The sequence below is a fragment of the Anopheles merus genome, chromosome 3L (assembly GCF_017562075.2).
Source record: "Anopheles merus strain MAF chromosome 3L, AmerM5.1, whole genome shotgun sequence".
NCBI classification, from domain to species: Eukaryota; Metazoa; Arthropoda; class Insecta; order Diptera; family Culicidae; genus Anopheles; species Anopheles merus.
In genome coordinates this window covers 28,175,575-28,201,659 of record NC_054085.1, presented here as the reverse complement: position 1 = coordinate 28,201,659, position 26,085 = coordinate 28,175,575, and the positions used below count along the sequence as shown (strand labels likewise).

The window sequence follows — 26,085 nt, the reverse complement described above, 5'->3', positions numbered from 1 at the left end:
TTACCGTCACACCCGCCGCAGAGGGTTCATTCCGCATCGAAGCGTCAAACGAGAAGGGTGTGCGTCGTCCGCTGTTCGCCGTGCCGTGATCGGAACCCACCCCATCCAAAACGCAGAGCGTACAGAACGGTCCGCTTTGCCAGTGAGTGCGTCGTGTCGTGGCCGCGCTTGTGTTTCGTCGCGTTCGGCAAATAACTACCTCCGGGTTGCTTCGAAAGTTTTTGGGGAATTTCAGTGTACAATAAGGGTTAGCTTGGAGAAAAACAAAACGTTGCAGCAGTGAAAAGTGTGTTTATTTTTTTATTCCATTCTAAACGACACACATCAACAACAGTGAAAACTTGTGTCTGTGTGTGCTTGTGTGAGATAGAGTGTGCTAGAGCGAGTGTCTGTGGAGCGCGCAAAAATCGAAGCGCATTCTACGGTTTAACGGCTTTTAACCCTCTCTCCGGGTTGTGCATGTGCATATTACCGTACCGTGTGAGGAGGTAGCTCGCTATTTTTTTTTTTTTGTTCTTTTACGTAAGTGCATTATTTCACCGGGGTTGTGGAAGTTTTCCTTTCCCTGGCTGTGTGTGTGCTCTGTGATGTGGTGAAGCGTAAGCGTGTCTGTGTGCACAAGTGGTAAAGAGGTCGAGGAAAGAGGAAAAAAAAAGCCGAGCCGTTGTCGGTGAGTCGTATTTATTACGTCCGGAAACCCGTAAAACCGCAACGGAGCAGAAGGGGTGGAAGAAATAACCCGAAGCGGTGGTAGTGGTGGTGCTAAAAGAAACAACCCTCTCAAGTGCCTTCCAAAACCGCTGGTGCCGTGACCAGGAAATTTGCTTTTCAAAAATCTTTAACCCCCCCACCCAAATGAGTGCGTACGTGCAGTGTGCTTAAGTGTGTGTGTGTGCGTGTGAGTTTAAAGGCAGTTCAACGTTCAAATGTCAATGCTTGTCAGTGATTGATGCGAGCAACGGTGCTAGCTTAACTAACGAGCGAAGTAGCCGTGCGAAGAATCGAGTGCAGCAACAAACCCCAACCACCATATTGACCCCCGGATGCGATGACGTCCGGCAGGAAGATGGCGTCGTCCACCAACGGGTGTGTGTGATCAACGGGTCCGCATGCGATGAGGCTGCGAATAATTGCGAAGTAAGTGTCGGTCGGACAGCGGTACGTGCGCGCGATGATCGATCGCGAAGCGTTGACAGCGGGTCGCCGCTTCGTGGGTTGCCGTCTTAGATCCTCTGGTGTGCTGTGCGCGCTCACCACAGCAAACTGATAACGTGTGGCAATGTGAAGGGAATGGCCTGTGTTGCTTCATTTGGCGTCGTGTTAGAGCGCGTTTGTCCGGAACGATTAATCACACTTGTGGCGCGTGAGTCACCTGTAACATGGGGTGATTTGGGGAGGATGGCAGCCACGACAAAACTAGAACATCCAGGCAGCTAAACTGGGACATGGAAGTCATTTCGTGGTTGGTGGGGAGTGAATAATAAAAAAAAAAAAAAACGCCAAAACAATCAACTTTGTGGTGGTGGTGCTATAAAATGGGACAATAGTCACCGGGAATGTTCCGCTCCCGCTCAGCACGATAGCGAGTTGACCCAGAGCTGTTTGGTTACTCTTCCCTTCAGTTAAAAAAGCGGGCATTTTATTTGGTTCGTTTACTCCCAAACTCTTACCCAACCCCCGGAAACCCATTCGAAAGGGGGAGAGTGGGAGAGTACCCAACGAGATAAAGACCCCGCAGTTTATGATGATCCCCGGAACGTAGCGCTTTTCACCGGGCGTTTGCTGAAGTGTTTCCCAGAGCCTCGACTGTGCAACTGCTGCGTTGTGTTATGCGTATCGTACGTGAGCATGTGTAGAATGTGCCACATCCGTGGAATGCTAGACCGGTGTGGGCAGAGAGATATCGAGAGAGAGAGGAAGTCTCAATTGATGGTTGTTGTTCGTTTTTTGTTTTCCATTCCTCTATTCGTGCGCTGGAAGGCACATCCGAGTATAAGTGCGCATTTTTGAATATCTGAAAGCAGCTCAAAGAACCATACAGCGGCAAGACCACTATATCCCATCGCTTTTTTTTGCTTTTGTTTTGGGTTCTGAGTGAAGTGGCGAGTCGATCTACGTGCCAGAAATGCATGGGAGCGAGCATTGTGAATGTATGATTCATGGAGAAAATTAGACTCATCACGCACTTCTTTTTCTTTCGATGCTAGTGTCTGCGAGTGTGTGTGTGTGAAGGTGCTTTATTCTTTCGGCTGCGTCTTGGGCCACGCAACAGTTGGCCCATTCCCTTTTGGCTGGCAGCCGTATGTGGATGTGAAATTTATGGAAATCGTGATTGAAGCTCACCCTTGCCCAATGCCCCAAACCATCTTCCGGGGCTGTTGCGTTGCTCTTGGTGCCCGCACCAGGCAGTTTAATGTCACCATAAATTCCAGCCAATCATTACCACCACCACCAGCACCACGAGAACGTTCCCAACTGTGAGCTGTGGTGACCGCGGGGTTAATAATATTTATTACAAAACCGATCGTCCACCGTGAACGCACGCACAAACGCTAATTTGTGATCGGTTTTTTTCTTCTTCTGACCATGAGCCGGTCAGCTGTCGGCACATAAATTCTTCCACCACTCTTCCTTCTCCGCCAACTATTGGAGCAAGTCAAAACCCGTCAGACATTTGGATTATTAAAAATAGACCTTTCGCGTGGTGCTCCGTGGTTGTCCATTCCGACCATTCCCGAATGGCCGTTGTCGTCACCGTTGTCGCTGACGGTGTTTGGCTGAAGGTTGACGGATTTTGGACGCGAGACAACCGTTTTCCGCTCGCTACACTTGCGCAACTCGCCGACACATCCTGCCGAGCCGAGGGTGATAGCGCGGGTAGAATAGAGGGCTAATTAATTCTAGGCCCGGCTGCGACAACGGCGACGCCGCGTGAGATCGACTCATGGTTCGATTCGGACGTTCCAATTGGTCCATCACTCATACACGCGGGCGGCAAAAGAACAAATGCCGGTTCCCCAATTCTTGTGGATGTGCCCAGACCAGGAGCCTGGAGGCTGGTGTGCGCGGTCTGCCAGCCTGACAGTACCCTACACGCGTAAGAAGTGCGTTTTTACGATCGTGCTGTGATCACTCAAATCGAGCTGGCTGGCTGTGGTAAATATTTACACGATCTTCGATCTTGCTGAGTGTTTCAGTGCTGCGTAGGGCCGTGCTCTGTGTCTGCATCTGGGTGCATCTTCCCGGCTGCATTCGGCACACGATGCACCATATGGTGGTGTGGTGTTCAGTGCTTCTGTTTTCTAGTGAAAAAAATAATGCTCCCTCCCTACCACGCACGGTGATATCCCACGAAAGTGCTCTAAATCACGCACTTCCGCTGCTTGAGAAGGCGGTGTCGGATAACCTGAAGCCACGGCTGGTCGATGTCAAGTGGCAACTGCAACTGGCTGCCCTATTAGTGGCTTTTTGTGTAAGCTGAAACTATTACACAAATTGCTGTGTTCTAGCGTTGTTCGCTGTTGTGTTTTCTTGAGCTTCCACGGATGATCTAGTGCGCTTCCTTCTTCGAACATGTCCTTTTTTATACTTATGGCATCGTTTCCTGTGTGTCTTCGACCGTACGGGTATCGATCATCCGCATCCAATCGCAATGTGTGAACTTGTGATGCCTGCGTGATCTTTTGATATTTTGCAAACAGTAAGATCAACATAAAAGTCTTACCTTTAAAGCCTGTTTCACCTCAAAAGGCCTCTGAGATGAGGTCCTTCTAGGAATTGGGCCCTACCGCACACACGGACCCGATTGTAAAACCCAGCAATCCCTTGCAATAAAAACCTAATCGTGCCGTGGTCCAAAAAATTGTTCGAAAAAACATACCAAAAACACACAAGGGTCTCCGATCTGGTTTCGGTGCGTTTGCCCACCCAGTGTTTGTTTTTCGTAATTTCGGCAGATTGGATCTTTGAGCCGCTCGGCAGACGGGCAAAAGCATCAATCGGGCGTACACAGTAGAAGATGGACAAACAAAGCACAAGCGAATGAAAAAAAGATGCTGCTCCAGCTGGCAATATAAATCAATCTCACCCAAGCTTTCGGTGTGTTCGATCGTACATCAGATGGTGCAATGCAGCAGATCGTGCCGAAAAGTTACGACCCATCGCTCCCGGTAGCCGTGTTGCGTACCGCGCTTGGATGAGTTTGTGATCCCTGTGGATGCGATGTGTGCCTTAAAACGGTGTTCGATTTCACACCATTCCAAGCGTGCAGCTGTCAAGTTGCGTGCAAAATGATTTAATTGAATAAAGACGCGCAAAACCAACCGCGCCGACCTGTTCGAGGCGCGATCGTAACCTAACACCAAAACTCGCTTTTTTTCTGAACGACCTCCGAAACGGAAGCCCGGTGCGCGATGGTAAATGGCGGCGAGCTTCGAGAAAAAGATGGCCATCTACGATCGTGCTCGATCTTTTGCGCCAGATTCTGCGGGCGCTGTTTGGATGTGCAGCTTCCGGGACCGGACAGCCATACAATTGCCGGTCTCTCTCGCTCCCTCTCTCTGTCTGTGCACGCATCCACAGCTCCAAATATTTACCTACAACATTTCAACTCGCATTTTCCATATTTGGCAGCATGCGGTGGAGAATATTATTTTCTTTCTGTGCCGCCGATCTTTTTTTTGTTCTCGGCGACGTGAAACATTATCCTGCCTGCCTGTATGGACTCAGGGCTTCTTTTCTGGAGCACAAATTAGAGTCCGTGGAGTCTGTGCGCCGGGCCACGGATTTACGAATTCCTCGCCTTCGCTCGCCTTCGCCCCGACCGAACCTGGCGTCATTTAATACCACATTTTATGCGTCGCGGCATTCGGACGTGAAGCGGCTTATGTGGAGAGGAGCGAGAGACCGAGAGAGCTCGGCCCGGTTGGGTCTGGTGCCACTTGCAGGCGCTGCCTGCGGTTTATAAACCGCTCATGTGTTCTAGCGAGCTTAGAGCAGCACGAAGAAACACGTATCGAGACGAACGCACCGAAAGGAAGCTTGGAGTGGATTGAGTTTCACCACGTTTTTCTTGTGCTTCCTGTACGTGCCAGTGTGTGTGATTGTGTGCACGTACTGTTTCAGCTTCTCATCTGGAAGCTGGCCGCCGGTCGCATCCGTAACCGTGTGGTTACGTTTTTGGGCCTTCCAAATGTGTGCCTAAAGAACATTAACCAAGAAGAATAAAAAAAAAGATCTTCCAAGCGAAGCACGTCCCAAAAGGAAATGACGAAGAAAAGAGGAAAAAGCACATCGCATCCGTCCCGCGCCTTCCCACGCAATCTGTATTTTCAGGTTGCCGTTGTGTTGTGCGAGCAAACCGATTCTTTAGAATCTCGAATGCCTATTCCTATTTCCAAATATTCTAAGCCATCGCAGAGATGGACGCACCAAATCCAACCCAAACGCGTATGTGTGTGTGTGTGTTTTTTCAAAGCGTTTTCTCTACTTTGCTTGGGCTCTATTGGACTCGCTAGCCATTGACTTGGAAGGTACACCAATATCTCACCGCCATTACCGTACCACGGCCCACATGACTCACATCGAGCCGATCAGAAACCGTCGATCGAAATGCGTCTCTATTAGCCGGGGTTTTATGTTTATTCTCTGACATGCGTGGACGAAGGCGCGCCGGGGATAAGGGTGATAATTATTGATAGAATATGGTCGTAACAAACCCAAGCCCACGTCCATTCTGTGATGACACATTCCGGCGTAGGAAATAAGGGTGGCTTGATCGGATTTTTTATTGTTGTTGTTGTTGCTGTTGTGGCCAAGCCATTCCAGTGTCCATCTTTAATACGATAATTTTGTAATCGGTTCGACTATTTCTCAAAATCTTCTTCGTCGGGTTTAAGGACGCAAAGAGAAATGGTTTCACGCTTTTAAGGCTGGGGAGAGATGTATAAATGCAGTTATTAAATGGGACGATAAATAATTACCCGCCGGGATGGAAGATGACGCTCTAGCCCGGCTGCAACGAGTCCCTCTCGGTGCTCTAGACGCACTCCCTGTGTAAGCTTTAGTCGCTGGCCAGGTTTTCCTTTAATCGTAATTAAACAATTCATTTTCAAAAAAAGGGCTGCTCCTGTTACTGTGATCCTCCTTCCACAGTCGCGATAAATCATCTCGAAACCCTCGTACGAGAGGTACAAATGAAAACATTTTTTCTCCTTCCTTAAAACGAAGCCCCCGGGTTCCGACACTGAAATTTGAACCTTCTGCTTGATTGTTTACGATCGAATGGTGCGAGAAGCTGATTCGATTCATTAATACGTACCATAATATACGTAAACCTACGCTCCCAGCTCCTCTCTCTCCGGTGGATGGATAATTTATTAACCCTGGTTGGGAATTGAGACTGTGAAGGAATGTTTCGAACTTGTATGTTTTACGCCAACTAGTTTGATGCTAGATAAATTCCTTAAAATGGAATTTAATTTACTAGAAGTGCCTTTTGCTCTAACATCATCCTCTAGAGGAATGTGTTTAGCACGAACACCAAAACATAACCAATATCGCCTTTGTTTTCATAAAAGCACAGTTTGTTATTCCAGCAAAGGATTAGGCCCATTCCCTTTACCTTCGGCATCGAAAAGCTAGACGACCAAAGGAACCAAAAAGAACCAGACCACCAAAGGAAAAAAACAACAACCATTCACAATAAACCCCGTACGGTGTTGTCTCCTCCCAAACGATTTGCGCTCCGGCGTACCCCTCCCGTCATGTGCTGGTAATAACTTTCCACAAAAACATATTTTGACAAGGCAAAAAAGGTTGCCTTCGTCACAGGCAGGAAAATGCCACATCCCTCCTCATTTTTTTTTTCGCAGATGCAATTTCCAATATCTGCCAGTGCTAGCCAAAGGTGTGACATTCCATCGGTCCAGAACGCCTTTTGGGCTGCATTGATGGATGGGATGCATTATACACCGTTTGTGTGTTGCTAAAACAAACATACGGTTCACCTTTTGCCGTGCCCAGAACGGGGAGGGTAGAGGTAAAATTTCATTCAAACATGTTTGCATTTTATTGCAAAGACATGGCTGCATTCCATCAGGCGCTGTTATGTTACCTTCTCGATTGTCATAACAAACAGGAAGAGAGGCAAGAACCGGGCGACTCTAGAACAACCACGGGCTTTATTAGCCACAGCGAAAGGAAGAACATGAACACGAAGGAAGGGATTTTTATTAATGTTTGCTAGTTTATGAATTGTTGAGTCTTGGGCTTTGGGCATTCCTGCTTGTTTCCACTTCTAAAAGAGGGAGGGACTGTTTGGCGAAAAACACGCAAAAGCAGACAATCTTTGCCTCATCGGCTGGGAGCTCGTGTATTTCCGTGAAAGCAAAACAGGATGATGTTGTTGTTTTTGGTAACAGCAAATGCTCTATGTCTGTAATTGCGGATGCAGTTTTGGGCTGCACCATCAAACTTATATATTGTAAGCAATTCCAGGTAGTAAGACAAAACCACGTCTACCTCTCGCAGGACTCTCGCTTCAGTCCGGTTTTCAAAGTTTCGGGGCCTTTCAGGCAGACCCAGAGCGTTTCATATTTCCTACACGGTAGATCTTCAAGGCACGCACACCTTTTCAGGTCAAAAATCCAGTTTTTTGGGAGGGTTTCTAGGGGTCGTTCTCTCGCAATCGGTGGTCAATCGGCGAGAGAAGGTTCCATGGGCCGTGTATTTTTTGTGTGTGTCTTGATCATAATCAAGAAACACGATCTGCCCTGCCGCTGATGATGATGATGATGATGTTTGTTGTGGATAAGGTATTGTTTGGTCGATAGATTCTTCCAGGAAAAGATGCAGCTTTCTTTCTTTGTTGGAAGGTTAAATGAAATGGAGTTGAAAAAACTCAAACTCATTGGGATTTTCTACTGGAAGGTTTTTTTTTTAATTTTAAGCCATCCATACGAAATAACATAATTCAGCGAGGACGCTTTCCATCGCATTCGTCCATATCTAAATGAGTCGATCATCGACAAGGTTCAAATTAAAATCAGCAAACCGTAGCGAAACGGGCCAAGAGAGTGTTTCTAATTTCCTTTCCTTGCTATAATGCTATAAGTGGGATCGTTTTCAAGATTCAATTTCCAATTCTTGTGGAATTCAATTCGGGGCCTTTTGGTTTTGCGCTTGACAGACTGCCCGCCATCCCGCACCTTAAGCTCGTTTTTGCTGACACACTCTCTAGTGCCTCCTGGTGCCTGATCATTAGAGTCGTTATCGCAATCGCTGCATTAATCGCTCCTGGGTGGGAAATGCCTTCCAGGTAACATGCCACACGTTACGGTTTGTGCTGGAATATTCGCACATACGTGCCATCTTGCTTGGTGGTTTTTCCCTTCTGCTCCTTCCCTTCCAGGGAAGATACTTTACGAGATGATGTAATGGAAGAAGAGGCTGTGGTTTGTATTAAATTTTCCGTAATGGCCTGGAATGCATATTTCTTACAAAGAAAAAGGCAAAAAAAAAACCACAAAACCCCTGCACACTGAATATTGAATTCGGCTGAAACGCGGCAAAATCTTCCCCCAAACCGCCATCATATTAGCAATTCAAATGCTGCCGCGGATGCTCGAGGAAATCCGTTACGCGTTTCCGTTTTCGGGAAAATTGTATATTTTCGCGCAAACTCACCTGCTTTCAGGATATTGTGGAGTCGAACGTTTATTTCCTTTGCGGAGGGGTCTTCTTTTCACACACACTCACGCACGATCATGATAATCGATCTGCTGACGGGTGTGAGCGTGTGCGTAATGGATGCGTTTGGGCATTATCAGCAGGGGCGAAAGGATGAGATTGGACCGGGCGGACCTGTATAATATCCGGACACCTGGCTGGGAAAGGGATTGGGTTTTATTTATTGATTTAATCTAGTTCGGGATGGGGATGGGGAAATTGCTTTACTTAATAGCCTCTTTTTTCTCTCTTTCACTTCCTTGGTTGGTGAACGCAGTCGTCTCAACGATTTAAATTCATTTATTTATTTTCTTCGATATTTTTATGGAACGAAATTCTAACGTATTATTTTCTCTTCAATTTCTCCACATTCCAGAATTACCATCTAGTGTCTTCAATGTGTGGAAACTTAACTCCCTCAGTGTTCAGTGAGCGAAAAGCCCTCCAAAGAGAGAAAGTGTTTAGCAACGAAAATTTATCATCTCAAACTGCTCGCAGGGAGCAAACGGTTTGATAATACGCAAAACACCCAAAGTGTACTTCACTAAACAGTGTGTGTGATAGCACAACGATGTGCTGCTACCCAACCAAAGTGCTGCTCGTGGTCGTGGGCTTCCTGTCGGCGGTCGCCGCCGCCGCCCACTGGGACCACGCGGTCGACCTGGACGAGAACTATCGGCTACTGTGGAGCCTCAGCCAGCAGGACATCACGTTCGAGGTGCAGGCCCGCACGTCCGGGTACGTCGGGCTCGGGTTCTCCACCGACGGTACCATCTACGGTGCGGACATTATCATCGGCTGGGTCGAGAATGGGCAGGTTCACTTCCAGGTAAGACATAGCGCGAGAGACGATTCGATTGTTTCGCCTACGCGGCAGTATCTGGGGAGGGGGGATTATTATTCGAAGCAGATATTTCGAGGAGTGATGCCCCCATGATCGCGATGTTTAATAATGCGTGTTAAAGCGTTGTCGTCGCGATCGATGAACATCTCCGGTGACGGATTGACTCACAGCCCTTTTTGTATGCGCACCAACGATCATCATCACCAACGGTAATGGCGGTTGAGTGATCAGATTGTCTGCCGATGCCCCCCCGGACTGAGGCAATCCCATAAATCATACAAATGAAGCGGATTGGCGGCTCGGAACGGATTAAGCATTAAGTAGGGTGTGGGAGTTGGCTGCGAGCTGGCTGAAACCACGGACAGACGGCAAGAGGGACAGAGACTTTATTTGAATGCGTGTCTGCTACAAGAATAAACAAAGCGAGTTGGTTTATTTGCTTTTTTTGAGGCTGTTCGGGGGAGATTGTTTTTAGCCATCTTATCTTCGAGCACGATCAAAGCAAGATGGACGTCTACGGACGCGAAACGTTAATAAGAGCGGCTGCGTCTTCCTTTTTTTAATGTTAAAACACAATTCCACACACACTCAGATTGACCTGAAACCGCAGAATGAATGCATTCATAAAATCTTATGATTCTATTATACTTCTCTGCCCGCGCCCGGAAGAAAGGGGCGCCCAGGTTTTGCTGGTACTACTGGACCCTGCGTTTTGGAGTTGTTTTTTTTTTGTTGCGGCTGCTGCTGCTGCGTCCTGCTTATAATTTAATTAATGTTATTAATGAGTGACGATAAATTTTCCCACTTTTTCCACTGCGTTGAGAGGATTGGTGGCTTTGTGCTGCTGCTGCTGCTGCTCCACCAGCACGAGGATAATTCCTTTCCTTGTGCTCTTGTTCTCCGTGCTGTGGGTCTCTTCCCGTTGTCGGGGAAAGAAATTCAGTGCACACTGATCTTGGGTCACTGATAAGCAAATACACACTCCATTCCGACTGGCTGGCCCGGCGGGACCCACCAACCAGGGGGCTGGGGAGCAAGAATTAAAATATGAAGCAGGAAGGAAACCAAGCCGAGAGAGAGACGAGAAAATAGCATCGGGGAACAAGTTTCTTTTCCCTGGTCAGCGCAGCATCGCTCGTCTTTTTTTTTGCGATAACCATCGGTATGTCTCTCCACCGAGGATTCATAATTAGTGGGTGGCTGTGCTAGAGGGACGTGAGGCAACTACAGAAAAAAAACTATACGGGACAGCACAAACAGTGACGGCGAAAAAGTGCATCAGATAAGATCCGCTTGATCGAAAGCGTTTGTCGACGCGATTGTGTGTGTTTTTTTTTTCGTTGATGTTGCTATGCCGCTCGATATGGCGGAGAGCTAAATGAGAGCATCAGACGAAGGCATTGCTGTTGATGACACACGGACAAAACAAGTTGTTTATTGGGTGTGCGATAAAGTTTTTTTTTCTCTCTAGCTATCGTTTGTAAAGTATATATTTTTCTAGATTATTTTAATATATCTTGAACTTCATGATTCATGATTTATTTCGTTCGAAAAAGTGTATGATCACCCAAAAGTTTATGTGTATGACGTCATTTCTTTGCTTTTCATTCCAACTGCCACTGCTAATTGAACTTGCCTGGAACAAACCAGAATGAAGCGAATACTGGACGCCATTGCGTTTTCTGCGGACATTTAATCCTCCCAACTAAAACAAAACAAAAACCTCCACAACTTACACAATCGAATTGTAAGCTTAACGCACTTCCATTACACATGCCCCAAAAATGTGGTGAAAATGTTGTTCTAACTTGGAACGTTGGCTATGCAAATTCTCTTACTTATCGCATCCGACCGGCTGCCAAAGTAGGAAAGCAACGTGAATACACAACTCAAAATGGCTTCCCTGGTGCAGAAAAGTAAGCCAGCTGTTTTTTACGTACTTGGGCGTGGAAAACTGTTTCCCTTGCTGATGTACACGAAAGAGAGGATGATAGCAACCTGGTGCGTATGATTTCCATCCCCCCATCTGACAGAATTTCGGACATAGTGAGACAGTGTTTTGTGGCTGCATAAATTACCTAACATACACACTCACCTGCGTTTTTGGGTGGCGCAAACCTAAAGCCCTCATGTTCTTGTTCCTTCTTCCTCCTGCTCGTTCGTGGTGTGAAACTTTTCCTTCACATCATAGTAAGTGTGTGCGTGTGTGTGTGTTTGTTGGTGCTCGTTAGTGATGATTTAAAATGGTGGAATTGAATGTCCACGACTCCACGCATTGCTATCTGGTACAACCGATCGGGAACGTTTCGGGCCCTTAGCACAGTGTGTGTGCTAGCCGGTGACGTCAGCCGCCGAGGCCAACACATCTCCTGATTGTTTCCGTGTTTCCGTGCCTGGTGAGGCGCGAGGCGGCGCGGTGATTTGAATCAATTTTCTTCTTTCTCCCCCAAAACGCATCTCCAAGGCGCGCTGTCGTCACGCACCCGCTCAAGCGAGGGAACTACTACCCGCCAAATGCCCCGTAGATGGTAGATAAAGTGTCTTGATTGTTGGCAATCATTCGGTTTTTGGAGCACACGAGGCCCCCCGGTTGGAGAAGAGTTTTTTGTTATATATTTTTATCTCTTTTTGGGGAATCGAACCATCTTTCGGAGTAACATCTGGGAGAGGAAGAGGCAAGAGTTAAGAGGCCGGGAGACGAGCCATGCGAGAACTCGTTTGATGAAAACCTCGGGGCGTTTGATGCTGTCCATCTTTTGCCCTCCTTTCGGTTCGGGATCTAGGGACATAAAAATGATATCATATTAGTAGCCTGTTGTTTCTACGTTTCTATGCTCCCCGAGCGTTCCTATCTTTGAACCGCTTTTTGAAGGCAACTCGAACTCGTCTCCGATGCGGTTGCGGTTCGTTTCACTTCGTTACGGCTGAAGACGCACAGCATCTTTCTTACTTCCCGTGATGAGTTGGGTCTAGTTTTCGGGACGGTTAGCAGCGGTTTTTTGTTTGCTGTTGCTGAAGAGTTTTCAGTCCACGTTTCGTGCGTAAGTTATGACGATGTAATTGAAGCTGAAGGGAGTATCAGTTGAGTTGATTAAAATCAATTTGTTTTGATTTGAGAACGGCAGCCGACTCTGTGTGTGTCTGACGGTGCATCTTTTCATTTCACATCGCCTTGAAGAAGCTCCAAAATGGGAACGAATATTCTGCAATTTACATACAGCGCTGCCAACAGCAAAAAATGGCTTGATTAATGTGCTCCAATCCAGCAGCAGCACCAAATAGCCCTTGTTGTAACCCCAGAAATTCCGGCACACGAATGAAGTGTGCCCCAGCTGGTCTGTGTGTTGCAATGTTTGCGTGGTAATCCTTCAAAAGACATGGCGCAAAACCGACCGGACCACAGTGTATCTGTGTGTGTGTGTGTGTCTGGAGCCCGAAACTAGAAGACCGATGAGCAACGATTTATATCGTTCCAACTGCACTTGAAACGAGCGTTGCCCACTGTACACGACTACAGACGAAAACGGCTGTGTTCTGCTCGTTCTGGCAGTACGAGGTGAAATTAATATGAGCAGCTTTGCGCTTCATGTTCTACCCCGTTTCGAGTCGAGAGGGGTGGGCCAAGCTTTCCAGATTAAAAGAAGCCTTTCGGTTTGATGCAATTGAAACGCATCAAAGCTGCACGCAACCAACTGAGCCAACTGGTTCATACCGGTCATAACAATCACATTACATGCCCCGTTTCGATGGGAACGGCTCCAGTTGCATCGGCGCGTTCTTTCTACCCTGCAGGACGACACCTGCTTTACACGTTTTAAAAACAATTTAATATCCTTGCCGAACGTATAACCGAGACGAGCGTTACCAGAGGAGAGAGAAACGTTAGGATAAACAAATCTTTAGCGCTCTAGCGCACTGCTACCATAGAGCGTTCGGTCAAAACCACAGGAAAACCACCCCGACAAGAGCTGGGCATGCTTTCCGGCATTTCGCTTTATCATCTGGACAGTTCTGGCGTCTGGTGCTTTTCGTGAACGCTTGGGTCTGCGTCGCTTCACAGGCAGCTGTGTCCTGAGCAACAGCGAAGCAGGACACTATCCGGAGCATTCTGGTGAGGAGAGGTCTATATCAAGCCAACCAGACGCCGGTGTAGCTGTGCAAGGCGCAATACCTTACGGCTACTCGCTACTAGGGTTGGCTGATAAATGTAATATGCAAATGCGAGCCCTCCCTTTCGCAGCTTCAGTTGTGGTTTGTGCAGGATGCTTTTTGGAATGGAAGCGTTTTTTTGGTGTTGTTGTTGTGTGTGTCCTACAGGAGACTCCATCCTGGTAAGAGTTACTCCTACGATGCGTTAAAATGCTCACATCTTCATGATGCCATTATCCTGGAATATGAATGTCCGCTCCACCAGCCTTGGGAGGGGTCGGGGAATTGACGAGTGCAAAAAAGGTGATTGACGCCTCAGATATTGGACAATTCCCCGGGGCGGGACGTGCTCGCTTGACCAACAAGCCAGCAGAGACACAGCACACACACACACATCCCAGAGAGTTCCCAGGGGCTAAATCAGCAGAATTCTTTTCTCTACCTTTCTCGCTCGTTATTGCCTGGCAGAGAGCAAGGCACTTTATATTGAGCAGTGGATACGTGTACGTCTTTCTAATGGCCATTCTGTCTGGCCATTGCTGATGACGTTAGTTCTCCCTTGAGCTCGCTTCCCAGCGACGCGCTGCGCTACTCCAGCCCAGGTTCAGCCTGTTGCAGTTCTCAAGCACAAAATATGGGTGGAACATGGGTTTGAAATGCCCTCCCATTTCATTCTTTTTTAAAGCTAGAAATTCCTTACCATTCTCCAGCACCAACAGCAGCAACAGCACAAAAGGGGCACGCATAAACGTCACAATGTTTTGGGATGGTCCCGAAAGCCCCCTGGAAAGCGAAGGATGGGTTCGTTATTCTTCCCGAGAAAAGAAATACTCATTTCCCAATGATAGAGATTTATGATTTGCTTACCTTTTCCGCTCATTCGCATTCCCCTTCCCCGTTTGGTCCATTTCCGGGGGAGATTTTGGGTAAACGGAATATCCCTTCCTCGTCTACTTTGGTGGTTTTTCGTGAGCACAAAGTTTTGCGATTGCTGCCTTAAACTTGCTGCAGCCTAGCGAAAGAAGAAACAGAGAAAAGAATCGCTTGCACTGGAGGGTGGTGAAGATGAGGCTTCAGAACACACGCATATCTGGTCTTAACAAAGCAATCAGACATACACACACACATACACACAAACACAAAAGCACCGTTTCCACCGGGGAACATGCAAACGAGCCCGGTGTGGGAAGCGCACAAGGCAGAAGATATGCCAAAAGGAGGAAAAAAAAGGCAAAAAGGACGACGCCGATGCTCTCTAAAACATTAATTGGTAGGAGGAACTTCAACTTTCGGATTTTAAGGGAGTTTTTCGCCTGAACATACAGTGTGCTGTTTTCTTGTTTTTTTTTTTGTGTGTTTTGCTTTCCATTTCGGAGTTATACTGAAGTGGTTCGGAAATTCCAATTTCCTTAGCCCACGACTCTCGACTTTTGGGACGACTTTTATTGCACGGACCACATTCAGAGCGGACCTGCTTTGGGGTCCATAATGCAAATTATGGCTTCGGTCACTAATTTGAATGATTTATCACTCTCCGGGCCTCGACTGTTCTGGCTCGGGGTTTCACATTAATACCCCTCCCGATGCCGACATCGCAGCGCACTCGTGTGGAAGTGAGCAGCTTTCCGGGGTGGAGTGCTACCGGGATTATGTGGAGGAGGTCAAGCGGGACCTTTAATGCGTGCCCAAACTTTCTGGCCGCCGAACTCGTTCACTCGGAAAAGGTATTACGGTGAACCTACTTAGCCGCCAGTAACAACTCAATCAGGTGGGCGCCAGAGCTGGTCGTGAAGAGTGGCCCGAAAATCCTGAAACTGGAATTGTATGCCCTGCCATCTTCGCCCCATGGGCAGGAAGTTTTGCAACGTCCAGGAACGGGGTTTGTCTGCAATGGCCCAGAAAAGCTGCGAACATATCGCACCCAGGTGCGATGGAACAGCTCAATCGAACTCCCCCCAAGTTGAGTGAAGTGAGCGCATTACAGAAGCAAAGGCAGCATTAGCATTTAGATTGAGTTGAGGTCGCCCTGCTAGATGACACGATACCATCATCGCTATCATTTTCTCCCCTTTTGTGTTGTGGCCCAGGGATGTTAAGAGGGCACTCCGGAATTCAATTGGTGAAGTCATTTGGGGATAGAAATTACTTGGGCAACAAGTTTTTTTGTTCTCGTTGTCTACTTCTTGATGAGGGCCTCTCGGATCACGTGGTCAGGTTAATCCCGATGTCCGATGATCCGTCAAAGTTTGAACTTTTGATCCGCTCAGAAGTTTCCAATGTCCCAGGCACTGTTGGTATCCATGAGAAGCTGGCTCAGTTTTTATGACAGTTGCTTGCCTCTTACCTCCAGTGTTCCCTCTTCTGTTCTAACATCTGTTTATGAATCCCTTCAATATTTGTCCGATCCGCATTTTTCTGAGCTTCTGGGTGGCAGTAAAAACTGCTGACGGGTTGTTATTCCGAGTTGCGATGAACTTCCAAGCAATAGATCATCTTAGCAACGGCGGCGGGTATTCAGTTTCACAAACAAGTGATAGATTTTTGCGGAGGGCGAATAAAGAAAAAAAAAACACAGTCCAAATGCAATTCCAAAACCGTCATGAGTACGGACCGAAATGAAGTTACAGCATATTGTGCGCGCAATATTGCAATCAGCTCCAAGGGATCGAAACCGGCCAATGCTGGACAATGCTCCTGGTTTCTCCTCTCATTGTGTTACACATTGATTGGAGCACATACACACACACACAGTCAAGCATATTCTTCGCTTTCTCTTTGCTTTGTTTGCAATGAATGTGTAATCATAACATCCCGATCAAGTTTCGGCAGCAACCACCACGGTGGCGACAAACAAAAAGGCGCAATAGCAGTGTGGGGGACGTTTCGGAGCGTCATAATAATTTGGTACATACGGTCGAATGAGAGAAAGAGAGAGAAAAGGAAGAGGGGGAGCGTTTATGACAGAAGGAAAGAGAATGAAGCACCAGCCCATGAAAAGTAAAGGCGTAAGACGGGACGGGATCCATTGGAATGAAGCGAAACAGGCAAAGTTTTTCTTGCGCGAAGAGTACGTCTGATGCTGCTACTGGTGCTACCGCTGCCATGCTACCAGTTATGATGGGAAAGGGATTGTGTGTGTGAGTGGGGCTGTAGTTAAGCAAGAAAAATAACCTACCAGAAGCTGCTTGATATTCTGCATTATAAGAACCGTGTTTTTTTGTGAGTGTGTGCTGCTTCGCCTCGCCAACATGTTTGCTCCCGGTTCAATCGACACAGCCCCGGTGCATGGGGTGTATGGTCATAATAATCATAACCTTCTGCGTCGTCGTCGTCTCTCGGGCAATGGTGTGGAGTTCGACATCCTGCCTGCGCCATATGTTGGTGGAAAGCAGGGGTATAATATCAGCTCCCAGCTCCCTTCCAGCTCCATATAATGATGATGACGCTGTGTGGGCAATGATACCGAGACTTTGGTTTATCTGTTCGGCACCGGTTTGGCACCCGGAGTGGCAAGGGGCTGAGCCCTCATTTGTAAGACCAATAACAGGGCTAACATTTGGCAATAAAGAAAGTGAGTTTTTTTTTCGTTTTCGCGCTGCTTCTGCGACGTTACACAGTAACTTTGGTAGTTTTGTATTTTTTATTAATTAGTTCATATTGCTGGTAGTACCAGCGAACTCAGTTTGGGGCGCGCGCGCTTGTCTAGACCTTATAGGTAGAGGTTTTGAAGCGATTGGCGCCAGCAAACTTTGTGCAGCGTCATCTACCCTACTCGCTACCGTACACACTTTCGCCAATTTGCAGAGTCGGTGTGCTCGTTTTTGCTACTAGAAATTACTCACATTACATTTAATTCACTTTGCATCTCCCCAGCCACGAAGACAAACCTTCGCGAGAAGAGCTAAGACCCTGGACACAATACCACAATAAAAAAGAGGGCTACTGTAGCTCTCTGTACACACAAGACACACAAGACACAAATACCTGTTGGCTGAGTTGTGTTTGTGTGAAGGGAAAAAAGGAAGGAGAGCAAAAACTACAACTAAAATCCCCCCCCAAGCGATCTTCACAAGCTGCCGGGCTGCGCCCCCATTATAATGGTAGTTCCGTGCAAGGCCGGGCAACGAAGATATGCGTAAGATGCGCACCCCGTAAGGCCCAGTGCACCCGCAGTACACACATGTACGTAGCCGCGCCGCCCGTTTGGCGTTGACGAGGAGAAGAATAATTGCTTTTAATTAACATTACTTCTTGGGCTGGCTTGGGTGTGCAGTAGACGAACAGGGCCCTTCGCTTTGCGGTCTCCTCGTTCGTTCGCTTCGTTCGCTTTTGTATAGTCCAACCCCGTCCAGCAACGTACACGAATAATCTGAATTTCTGTAAAGTCAGGGCGAACATAAAATGGAAATATTTGTAGCGATTTTGAGCGGTTTTCTGGGTAATAGGGAAACAACAGAAACCACAGCCACGAAAGGAAGCGATTGCTTGGAAGCTGAAAGATCGAACACTTTTTTTCCAATTGCCATCCGTCGGTGGAACGTGAGAACGAGCGGGTGCACTTTGTGTTTCTTCGATTCGTGCACGGCAACTAACTGCACCCGGTGACTCACGGCCCCGACGGTATGCATTTATCGCGGGTGACGGTTTTAGGATTCCTTCAAAAGATTTACGCTCAATTAACCCTGCTGCGGTTGTCGTTTACGATAACTCAGAGCTTAGGGAGAGAAAAAGAGAGGGATGAAGAAATGGTTTCCCTCCTGCCTGCTCTTCCCGATTCCAAATGTCTGTCGGTGTCCTTTTTACAAAATTCCAACCTTTTTCGGTTCCTTCCTGATATCTTCGTCGTTTACCATGCTTCGCCATCGAGACGCCATCGAGCGGCTAGACAGATAACGGCGCAACATTCTGAAATCTGTGTTGCGTCTAATTTTAAACAACATGATTGATTTGAACCACGCCACCATAAGTATGAGCTGGAAAAACCGTCCCGTCACTGTCCAAAACCCACAGAGGATTGCATTTGCGCACAACCTGGAGCTCCCCTTGATTTGTTTCTGCTGACGCAAAACAAGAAAACCGGAAGCATGAGCCACAGTGACTTGACACTTTCCGCAACGCACTTTGACACTCCGATAACTTGCCCAATTCGAACCCCCCTCGCACTATCCGTCATCTTTCGTCATCGATCGACGCAGCGGCCGGCTCTCCGGGTCAGCAAGCAAACTTGCGAAGAAATGGAGCGGAAATTGATTTCAATCAATGGCGATTGTTTGCTGCGTGCTCGAAAGCCCAATCTCCCCACGGCGGTGGTGGTTACCGGGTGGTTCAAGCCGCTGCAAAACCTACAATCTTCTTCCCCGAAAAACCCTAGTGGGGATGGGTTGTTCGGGCCCACATCAAAAAGGCACATAAAACCCGGAAGTCGGAGCCGCTGGTGCAGATGGGGTCTTAGAAAGAGGCCTCTGACCGTCGGGGCTACATCCAATCGACGAAGACGAAGACCCGCCGTTCGGAACGGAAGTTTAGACTTATGGGCAGCAGCAAACGGGCAGAGCATCGCACATCTTCTGGGAGCATCGCAGAGAAATTGATTCCACCGCCTGCCGAAACGAGCGCGCGCCGGTCGGTAGTAGTAATCTACCGACGGGGGAATTAATTTTACTTTTCTGGGTCAGCCGCTCTGCACGCTGTGGAGCGCCATAAAACTGTGCCGGCGCCCTGTGACCCTACCACACCAGTGGGCTGGCTTATTTTTGTGGGTCTTCAGGGTCTTTGGTTAGGCTTCGCGCGGGTATATAATCAAAAGTTGAATTATTTTCTTCACCTTCTTCTTCACATGTGTGTGTGTGTGTGTGTGTGTGTGTGTGTGTGTGTGTGGGTAAGTGTCCCTCCAGCACCACCATGTAGGTTTTGCGAAAACTTTCACTAGCGCCAACGTTTGATGACAGGGTCACCTACCGGGAGATCATGGTCAGTTCGTAACGTTTCTTTCGGCATCGGGGAACGGTCCTGTAATTATCGCTTGCCAATGGTTAACTTCGGTGAAACAGCATCTTTTCACCTTCCGCGTTCATGTGTGTGTGTGTGTGTGAGTTTTAATTAATCAAAAAATCGGACCCGCTGCCGATGGGATGCGGCGCTATATCTTTCTCAAATTTGTACCCAGTGTTTGTTTCTCCTTCGCACACCGTCATCAACCGGAGAAGGAAGTGAAATTAGCCTACATTTTGTGTTAACATTTTTGCACGAAAACCACCTCCATACGCCCTTCTTGCGGTGCCGAAAAGCCAATTAATCTTGTCCCATGCTGATAGCGGGAATAGCCACCACAAGTCGTTGGATAGTTTGGCTTAGAAAACTTGAACGGTGACGCTGTATGGGGATTTGTTTTTGGGTGAACTTGTTTCTTCGTTTCTAAAAACACACACACAAACTCATACTGAACTTCCGGGGATTGAGAAAAAGGGAGAGAGAGAGAGAAGTGAAGCACAGAGAGCAACGGAACGTGGAAAAATATTTCACTATCACCTACCGTCCCGACATCTTGACGACATGACCTGTGGCAGTGGCTTAGATGTACGGGATTTTCAAATTCAGGTTAGCATCGGCCAGTCGCCGCCGTTCGCCATGTCGCCAGGGCCTTTCAAATTCTGGTTCTGTGCTAAGAATGTTGCCCTAGGATCGTACGCCCGGGCGCGTCTAGGGGCAAGTTAATTACTTTTTAATCCCGGTGTGATGTTGCTGCTGTCGCCTGCTGGCGGCACGATAAGCCTTCATTCGATGTGTTCCCATCTGTGAGTCGATCGAGAACAGTCAGCAGAGACGTGCATTAGCTGACGTAAGTGGGGCGATTCTTTAAAAACAAGCGCGCCGGCTTTTCATTTTATTTGCCCAATAAATCATATGGAAAAAGAGGACAGAAGAAAAAAATACGTCGTTGATGTCACAGTATGCAAACGTCACGACCAAGCCAAGTTGCTAATGAGCAGCTCACACTCATTTCGAGAAGCAACAAACGCTTCTCACCTTAAGACATGCAAACAAAAAACGGGAAACCTTATTTGCGAAATAGATATATTATCTCCCACGCTGCAAACCATCCGTTAAGGTGTGAAGTGACCCTCTTCACGAGGGGACGCTTAGCTCCTCTTGGAGGGAGACTCCATTACTCCAAACCGGCCAAAAGGGACGAAAAACATACGCGCCTGAAGGTTTTGTATGTATGTATGTTTGTGTGTGCATCAAGGTGTGAAATAATTAACACCACCGGTTCCCGGCACTGTTGCGATTTCCACTGTTGCGACACGAGACCTAGTTTGGGAGGACCCCTGTTAGTGGACGACCACCTGTTTGACGAAGCCTTGCTTTGCTCGCTGTGTTTTTTTTTTTGGTTGGGGTGCTTGATTTTCATAATTTATACGTCGTCCCGTAAGTCCGAAAAAACCCCCGGCGTACCAACAGCACCGTCGTCCGGGTTGGGTTTTAATTTATTCAACCATACTTTATTAAGCAATTCCTTAAGGCAAAGCACAATATACTAACGACCTTCTTCTACACTCTTTCCCGCTTTATTTACAGGATCGACACTTTAAGCAGAACAGTAACGGCGAACCACATGTCGACTCGTCGCAGGACTACGTACTGCTGCTCGGGTACGAGAATGCAACCCACACGGTGCTGCGGTTCCGCCGGAAGCTCGATACGTGCGATACGGCCCAAGATGTGCCGATTACGGTAAGTTTGGTAGAAGAAGAAGCGGGGGGTCTCGGTTGGAATGCTCCCCACACGGAATGAGCTCCAATGCTACTACAGCCGATGAATGTCGCCTGGAATTGGTCAGGAATTTGCATTAATTTGTCGCTAGCCTTCCCGCCACGCCTTGGAGATGTATAGGATTGCTGGGAAGAGTGCTCAGAAGGGGAGTTCCACAGTCGGAAAGATTCTTTCACTGCAAAACGCAAACTTCAAGACGTGTATTATTGAGCATTCCGCCACACACAACAGCTGGCTAATTGTTATGCTGATGTAGTTTCACCTGCGCTTTATGACGTTGAATTATTGCTTGCGATTGTTACTTTTTTCTGTTGACGGCACAGAGAGAATAAATCTCCTTCGTCGAAAAAAAAAAGTTGGCAAAACTCCTTCAAACACTCCGCCCGAAGGCGCCGGAGGCAAAAGCAGGAAAAGAAATCGAGTGTAACTTTATCACTTTTTTTTGTGTGTGTTAGGTTGCTCCTTTGTTTCAAATCCCAACCATTCGTTGGTTCGCTGAAGTTCCCTGGGTAAACCTCAACCTCAGCCGAGACGATGATGAATTTATGCAAATGGCAAAAATTGTGCGCACTGTTATGAATGCAAATTCAAATTATAAATCGCTTAAGGGCCACTCCCGCGCGCGCCCATTCCATCCCGAGCGCAGGATTGGTTTGGACGGCGCGAGAATGCATCATTCAGCATCAACTCCAACGCCAACGCCATTACTACTTGCTTGCTTGATTTCTTTGCTGGACAGTATTTCCAATGTTGCCACATCGGTATCACCTCGGTCGGGATGTTGGATGGGAGATCATAAAATTCTCATCAGTGTTTGCTTTTACAGCGCGCAAAAAAAGTGTAACCCTCCGGCATCAGAATGCCTGAGAACTCCTCTTTTTTCGGAGGTTTAGGGGTTTCGGTTCATTGGAGCACGGGTTGTACCGGCATCCTTCCCACTTCAGCAGGCAATCCGGGTGCTCTGGAAACGATTTCTTTCCCTGGTATAGGTAGAGGATTTAAATAAATTTACATCTGAATAAAGCCGATAATTGAGCTGCGAATGTGTGCTGTGCCGGGTGCGCCGTTTGGGTGGAAAAGGTTTGATGAACTCTTGTCACCAGATGGCGCCACTCTGTAGCGTGTAACCCTGCCGGTGCACTTTGAATTGAGCTGAAATATTAATGACACTGGTTTTATTTTTCTCTTTCTTTCTCTCTCAATCCAAACAGAATGACACCATTCGTATCATCTACATGTACCACAACAGTGAGCCGAGGAATGGTTCGCAGGCGATGGGCACACTGCCCGACCCGACCGAAGCGTTCAAGGACTCGGTGCCGATCTTTCTGACGCAGCGCGTCAATCAGGTGCCGATCGAGCTGGACTCGCGGACGCGCACGATCGAGCTGAAGAACAAGGACGTCCCGATACCGCAGACGGACGATAATCTGCGCTGGTGTACGATGTTCAAGCTGGACCAGTTCGTGCGAAAGCACCACGTTATTCGGGTAAGTGTTTGTAGAAGTCACTTCTCTCTGGTTTGGATCAAGCCGTTCAGTAGTTAATGTCGGGTTTTCGCTTCTTTTTACTCCACAGTATGAGCCAGTAATTGAGTCACGGTCAAACATTCCCCATCTGAGACACATCGTGCTGTACGAGTGTCAGGGCTCGACTCCGGAGCTGGAGATTATGTCGCGCGAGTTTGGCCGCTCGTGCATGGAGGCGGAGAAGGAGCTGCTGACGTGCAACTCGATCGTCGCTGCGTGGTCCCGCGGTTCAGAGGTAAGTGTCAGGTCAAAAGATTGAATTTATGGAACGGCGTTTGACAGTCGACGCGAGATGTTAAACAGGGAATTCAATGTAATTTTTTGTGTAAACTGCTCATTTTGATGTCACAGTGGTGGTGAACGAGCAAACCCCAGGTGCTACTGAGGGAATTGTGAATCACTGTCTCACTCTCTGCTAACCTCCAAAGCAAACGTTTCATCATACCTATTCGAGCAGCAGATAAAGCGTAAACAATTTAAAACCCCTTCTGGGCAATGAAGCAACAAAAAAGAAAACAGACAACAAAATCAATCAAACCTCTTAAGCAGTTAATAATTGCTCCGCTTTGGAGCTGAGCGCGCGAGCGATTGATTGCCGAAGCGCCTGCGGGCCGTTTTTTTTTTGGTTACGCAAGCAAGAGACTGCTTTCATGTCTTCTCGCGGCTGATTGAAGGACAGATACCTAGAAAGCACCACTCTCGAGCATGATGTTGCCTGCAGGCGTCCCGCAGTGTGACGCGTTAAGCAACTCGCCGAGGTGTGGCACCAGCCAATTTCCCCCGAGCGTACATTGTAACTGATTGGTCTCGTCTCTTCTCCGCTCTTCTCCCGTCCACCGTTCGCAGGGTTTCACCTATCCGCTCGAGGCCGGCTACCCGCTCGACTCGTACCAGGCCCGCTTCTACATGATGGAAACGCACTACACCGGGTTCCAGAGCAACTCGGTCGACCTGACGCCACGCGTCGACAACTCGGGCCTGCGGCTCTACTACACGACCACGCTGCGCAAGCACGACGCGGGCGTCCTGTCCGTCGGCATGCAGCCGAACTGGCGGCACATCATCCCGCCCGGCCAGGATCGGGTCCTGTCCGAGGGCCACTGCATCGAGGAGTGCACGCAGCGGGCGTTTCCCCGGCCCGGCATCAACATCTTCGCGGTGATGATGCAAACGAACGGCATGGGCCGGCAGATCCGGTTCCGCCAGGTGCGCTCGCGGGAAGAGCTGACGCCGATCGCGCACGACGGCAACGTGGACGCCAACTACCAGGAGTACCGCCGGCTGCACACGCCGGTAAAGGCGCTGCCGGGCGACCGGTTGATCGCGGAATGCACGTACGACAGCACGGGCAGGAAGCAGATCGCGCTCGGCGGCTATTCGTCGCGTGACGAAACCTGCCTGGTGCTGAGCCTGTACTATCCGCGCCAGAAGGAGCTGACGAGCTGCCACTCGATACCGAGCCTGCCGACGGTGCTGCGGGCGGTCGGCATCAACGAGCTGGCGGCCGGTACGAACCCGATCCGGATCGCGTCGCCGGCGGAGATTGCGGGCATGACGCTGGAGGAACGGCTGCTCACGTACGATTGGCGCGTGAACTTCAACGACTTCCAGTACGTCGTGCGGAAGGGTGCGTTCAAGCCGCTGTGCTGGAGCGCCCGCAACACGCCCATACCGGTAAGTTTCAATGTGAGGGATGAATAAATTAGAACCCTTGTAGGGGAGCTCAGCAAGCACGAAGCGGCGATATTGGTCAGCCAGATCGGATTGACCTGTGCATGTTACGATGTTAGTTTCCGAAACTAATGAATATCCCGACTGGGGCCCTTTCTGGTCCGTCTTTCGAACCAGGTTCGGATCAATCGGTTGTAAAACTTTCCCAACATTCAATTTACTACCCCCTTCGGCCGCACTCGATCTGAATCCCCGGCAAGAGCCGCTACATCGTACTTTATAAATCAATTTTATGCAAATATTGAGGTTTTCACTGCCATTGTCCCCGTTTCTCAATTCTGTACTTCAAACTTTGTGAGCGTGATAGGGGATTACAGGCAAACCTGAGCTGTGGTACATCCTTTTACTAACGTGCGGTTTCCCTCTCTCTCCTCTTCTCCCTCTTCACAGGGCACCGATAACGTGGATGCGTACGCACCGAACCTAACGAAAATCTGGCGCCCGATGGCAACGTGCAGCTTTAGCGGCGGTGCATCGTCGGCCCACGGCACGATGCCCGGCGGCGGCAGCAGCTACAGCGTCAACCGGTTCGTGACCGAGCGTGACATCAGCCTGGACCGGCCGCCGGAGGACGACGACGACCGGTGGAACGTGATCGAGGGTGCGGCCCGGAGCAAATCCATCCGCAGCTCGGCCCCGTCCGCCAGTCTGGCGAGCGGCGTGACGCTCGCCGTGGCCGTGTCGCGGCTCGTGCTGTTTGTGATCTTTCTCAACACGGTCAGGTTACTGTGAGGCTGCTGCGTGGCGGGACGGTGCGTTTCGGCACGGCAGGTAGGAGCAACGGTGATAACAGGCGAATCCAGCGAGCAGCAGCTGCCACACCGGGCGTATGGCGCACGTGATACTAAGACTGGGTTTTTGACTAGCAGTTTTGTGCTGCAGGGGGGGGGGGAAAGAGGGGGGGGGGATTTTAAAAGAAGCGGTGTATATATTACGGTAAGGTGCAGAGCGTTTTAGTCTGATAGTAGCTGTGTAGGTAGGTGCTCTTTTCTTCTTACCGTGGTGCTGCTCCGGGCTCACGCACGCCCCGCCCGCTTTCAGTGTCGCTTCGATGCCAACGGATTGTGTTTTCGGAGAGAACGATCCGGCTCGAAGGACCAAAAAAAAAGGGGGTTAAACACACAAGTTCACTAGTCATTTTAGGTGCCCACAAATCGGGGGCACAAACGGGGTTGTGTACCGGAGCGCGCACGGAAGGTGAAAGCGTTACGGGGAAACGTTGAGTAGTACGTATTTAATTCAGGGATGTGTAAATTGTCAAACACGACGGAAGAAAGAAAAAAAAAATGAAGGGAAGAAAAACCAAGAAGTGAGCCAGTTTTGTAGGAAGAA

General features: G+C 48.6%; 1 protein-coding gene across 1 annotated transcript; it reads left to right on the top strand.

Annotated features, from left to right (window-relative positions):
- The first annotated feature begins 26 nt into the window (after positions 1 to 26).
- On the top strand, positions 27 to 26,085 carry LOC121599278 (MOXD1 homolog 2-like). Its single transcript, XM_041926984.1, has 7 exons — positions 27 to 1,137; positions 9,104 to 9,556; positions 21,299 to 21,454; positions 22,705 to 22,983; positions 23,072 to 23,257; positions 23,869 to 24,696; positions 25,144 to 26,085. Exons 2-7 carry the CDS (start codon positions 9,299 to 9,301, stop codon positions 25,483 to 25,485), a joined length of 2,049 nt encoding a protein of 682 aa, XP_041782918.1. The 5' UTR covers positions 27 to 1,137; positions 9,104 to 9,298; the 3' UTR covers positions 25,486 to 26,085.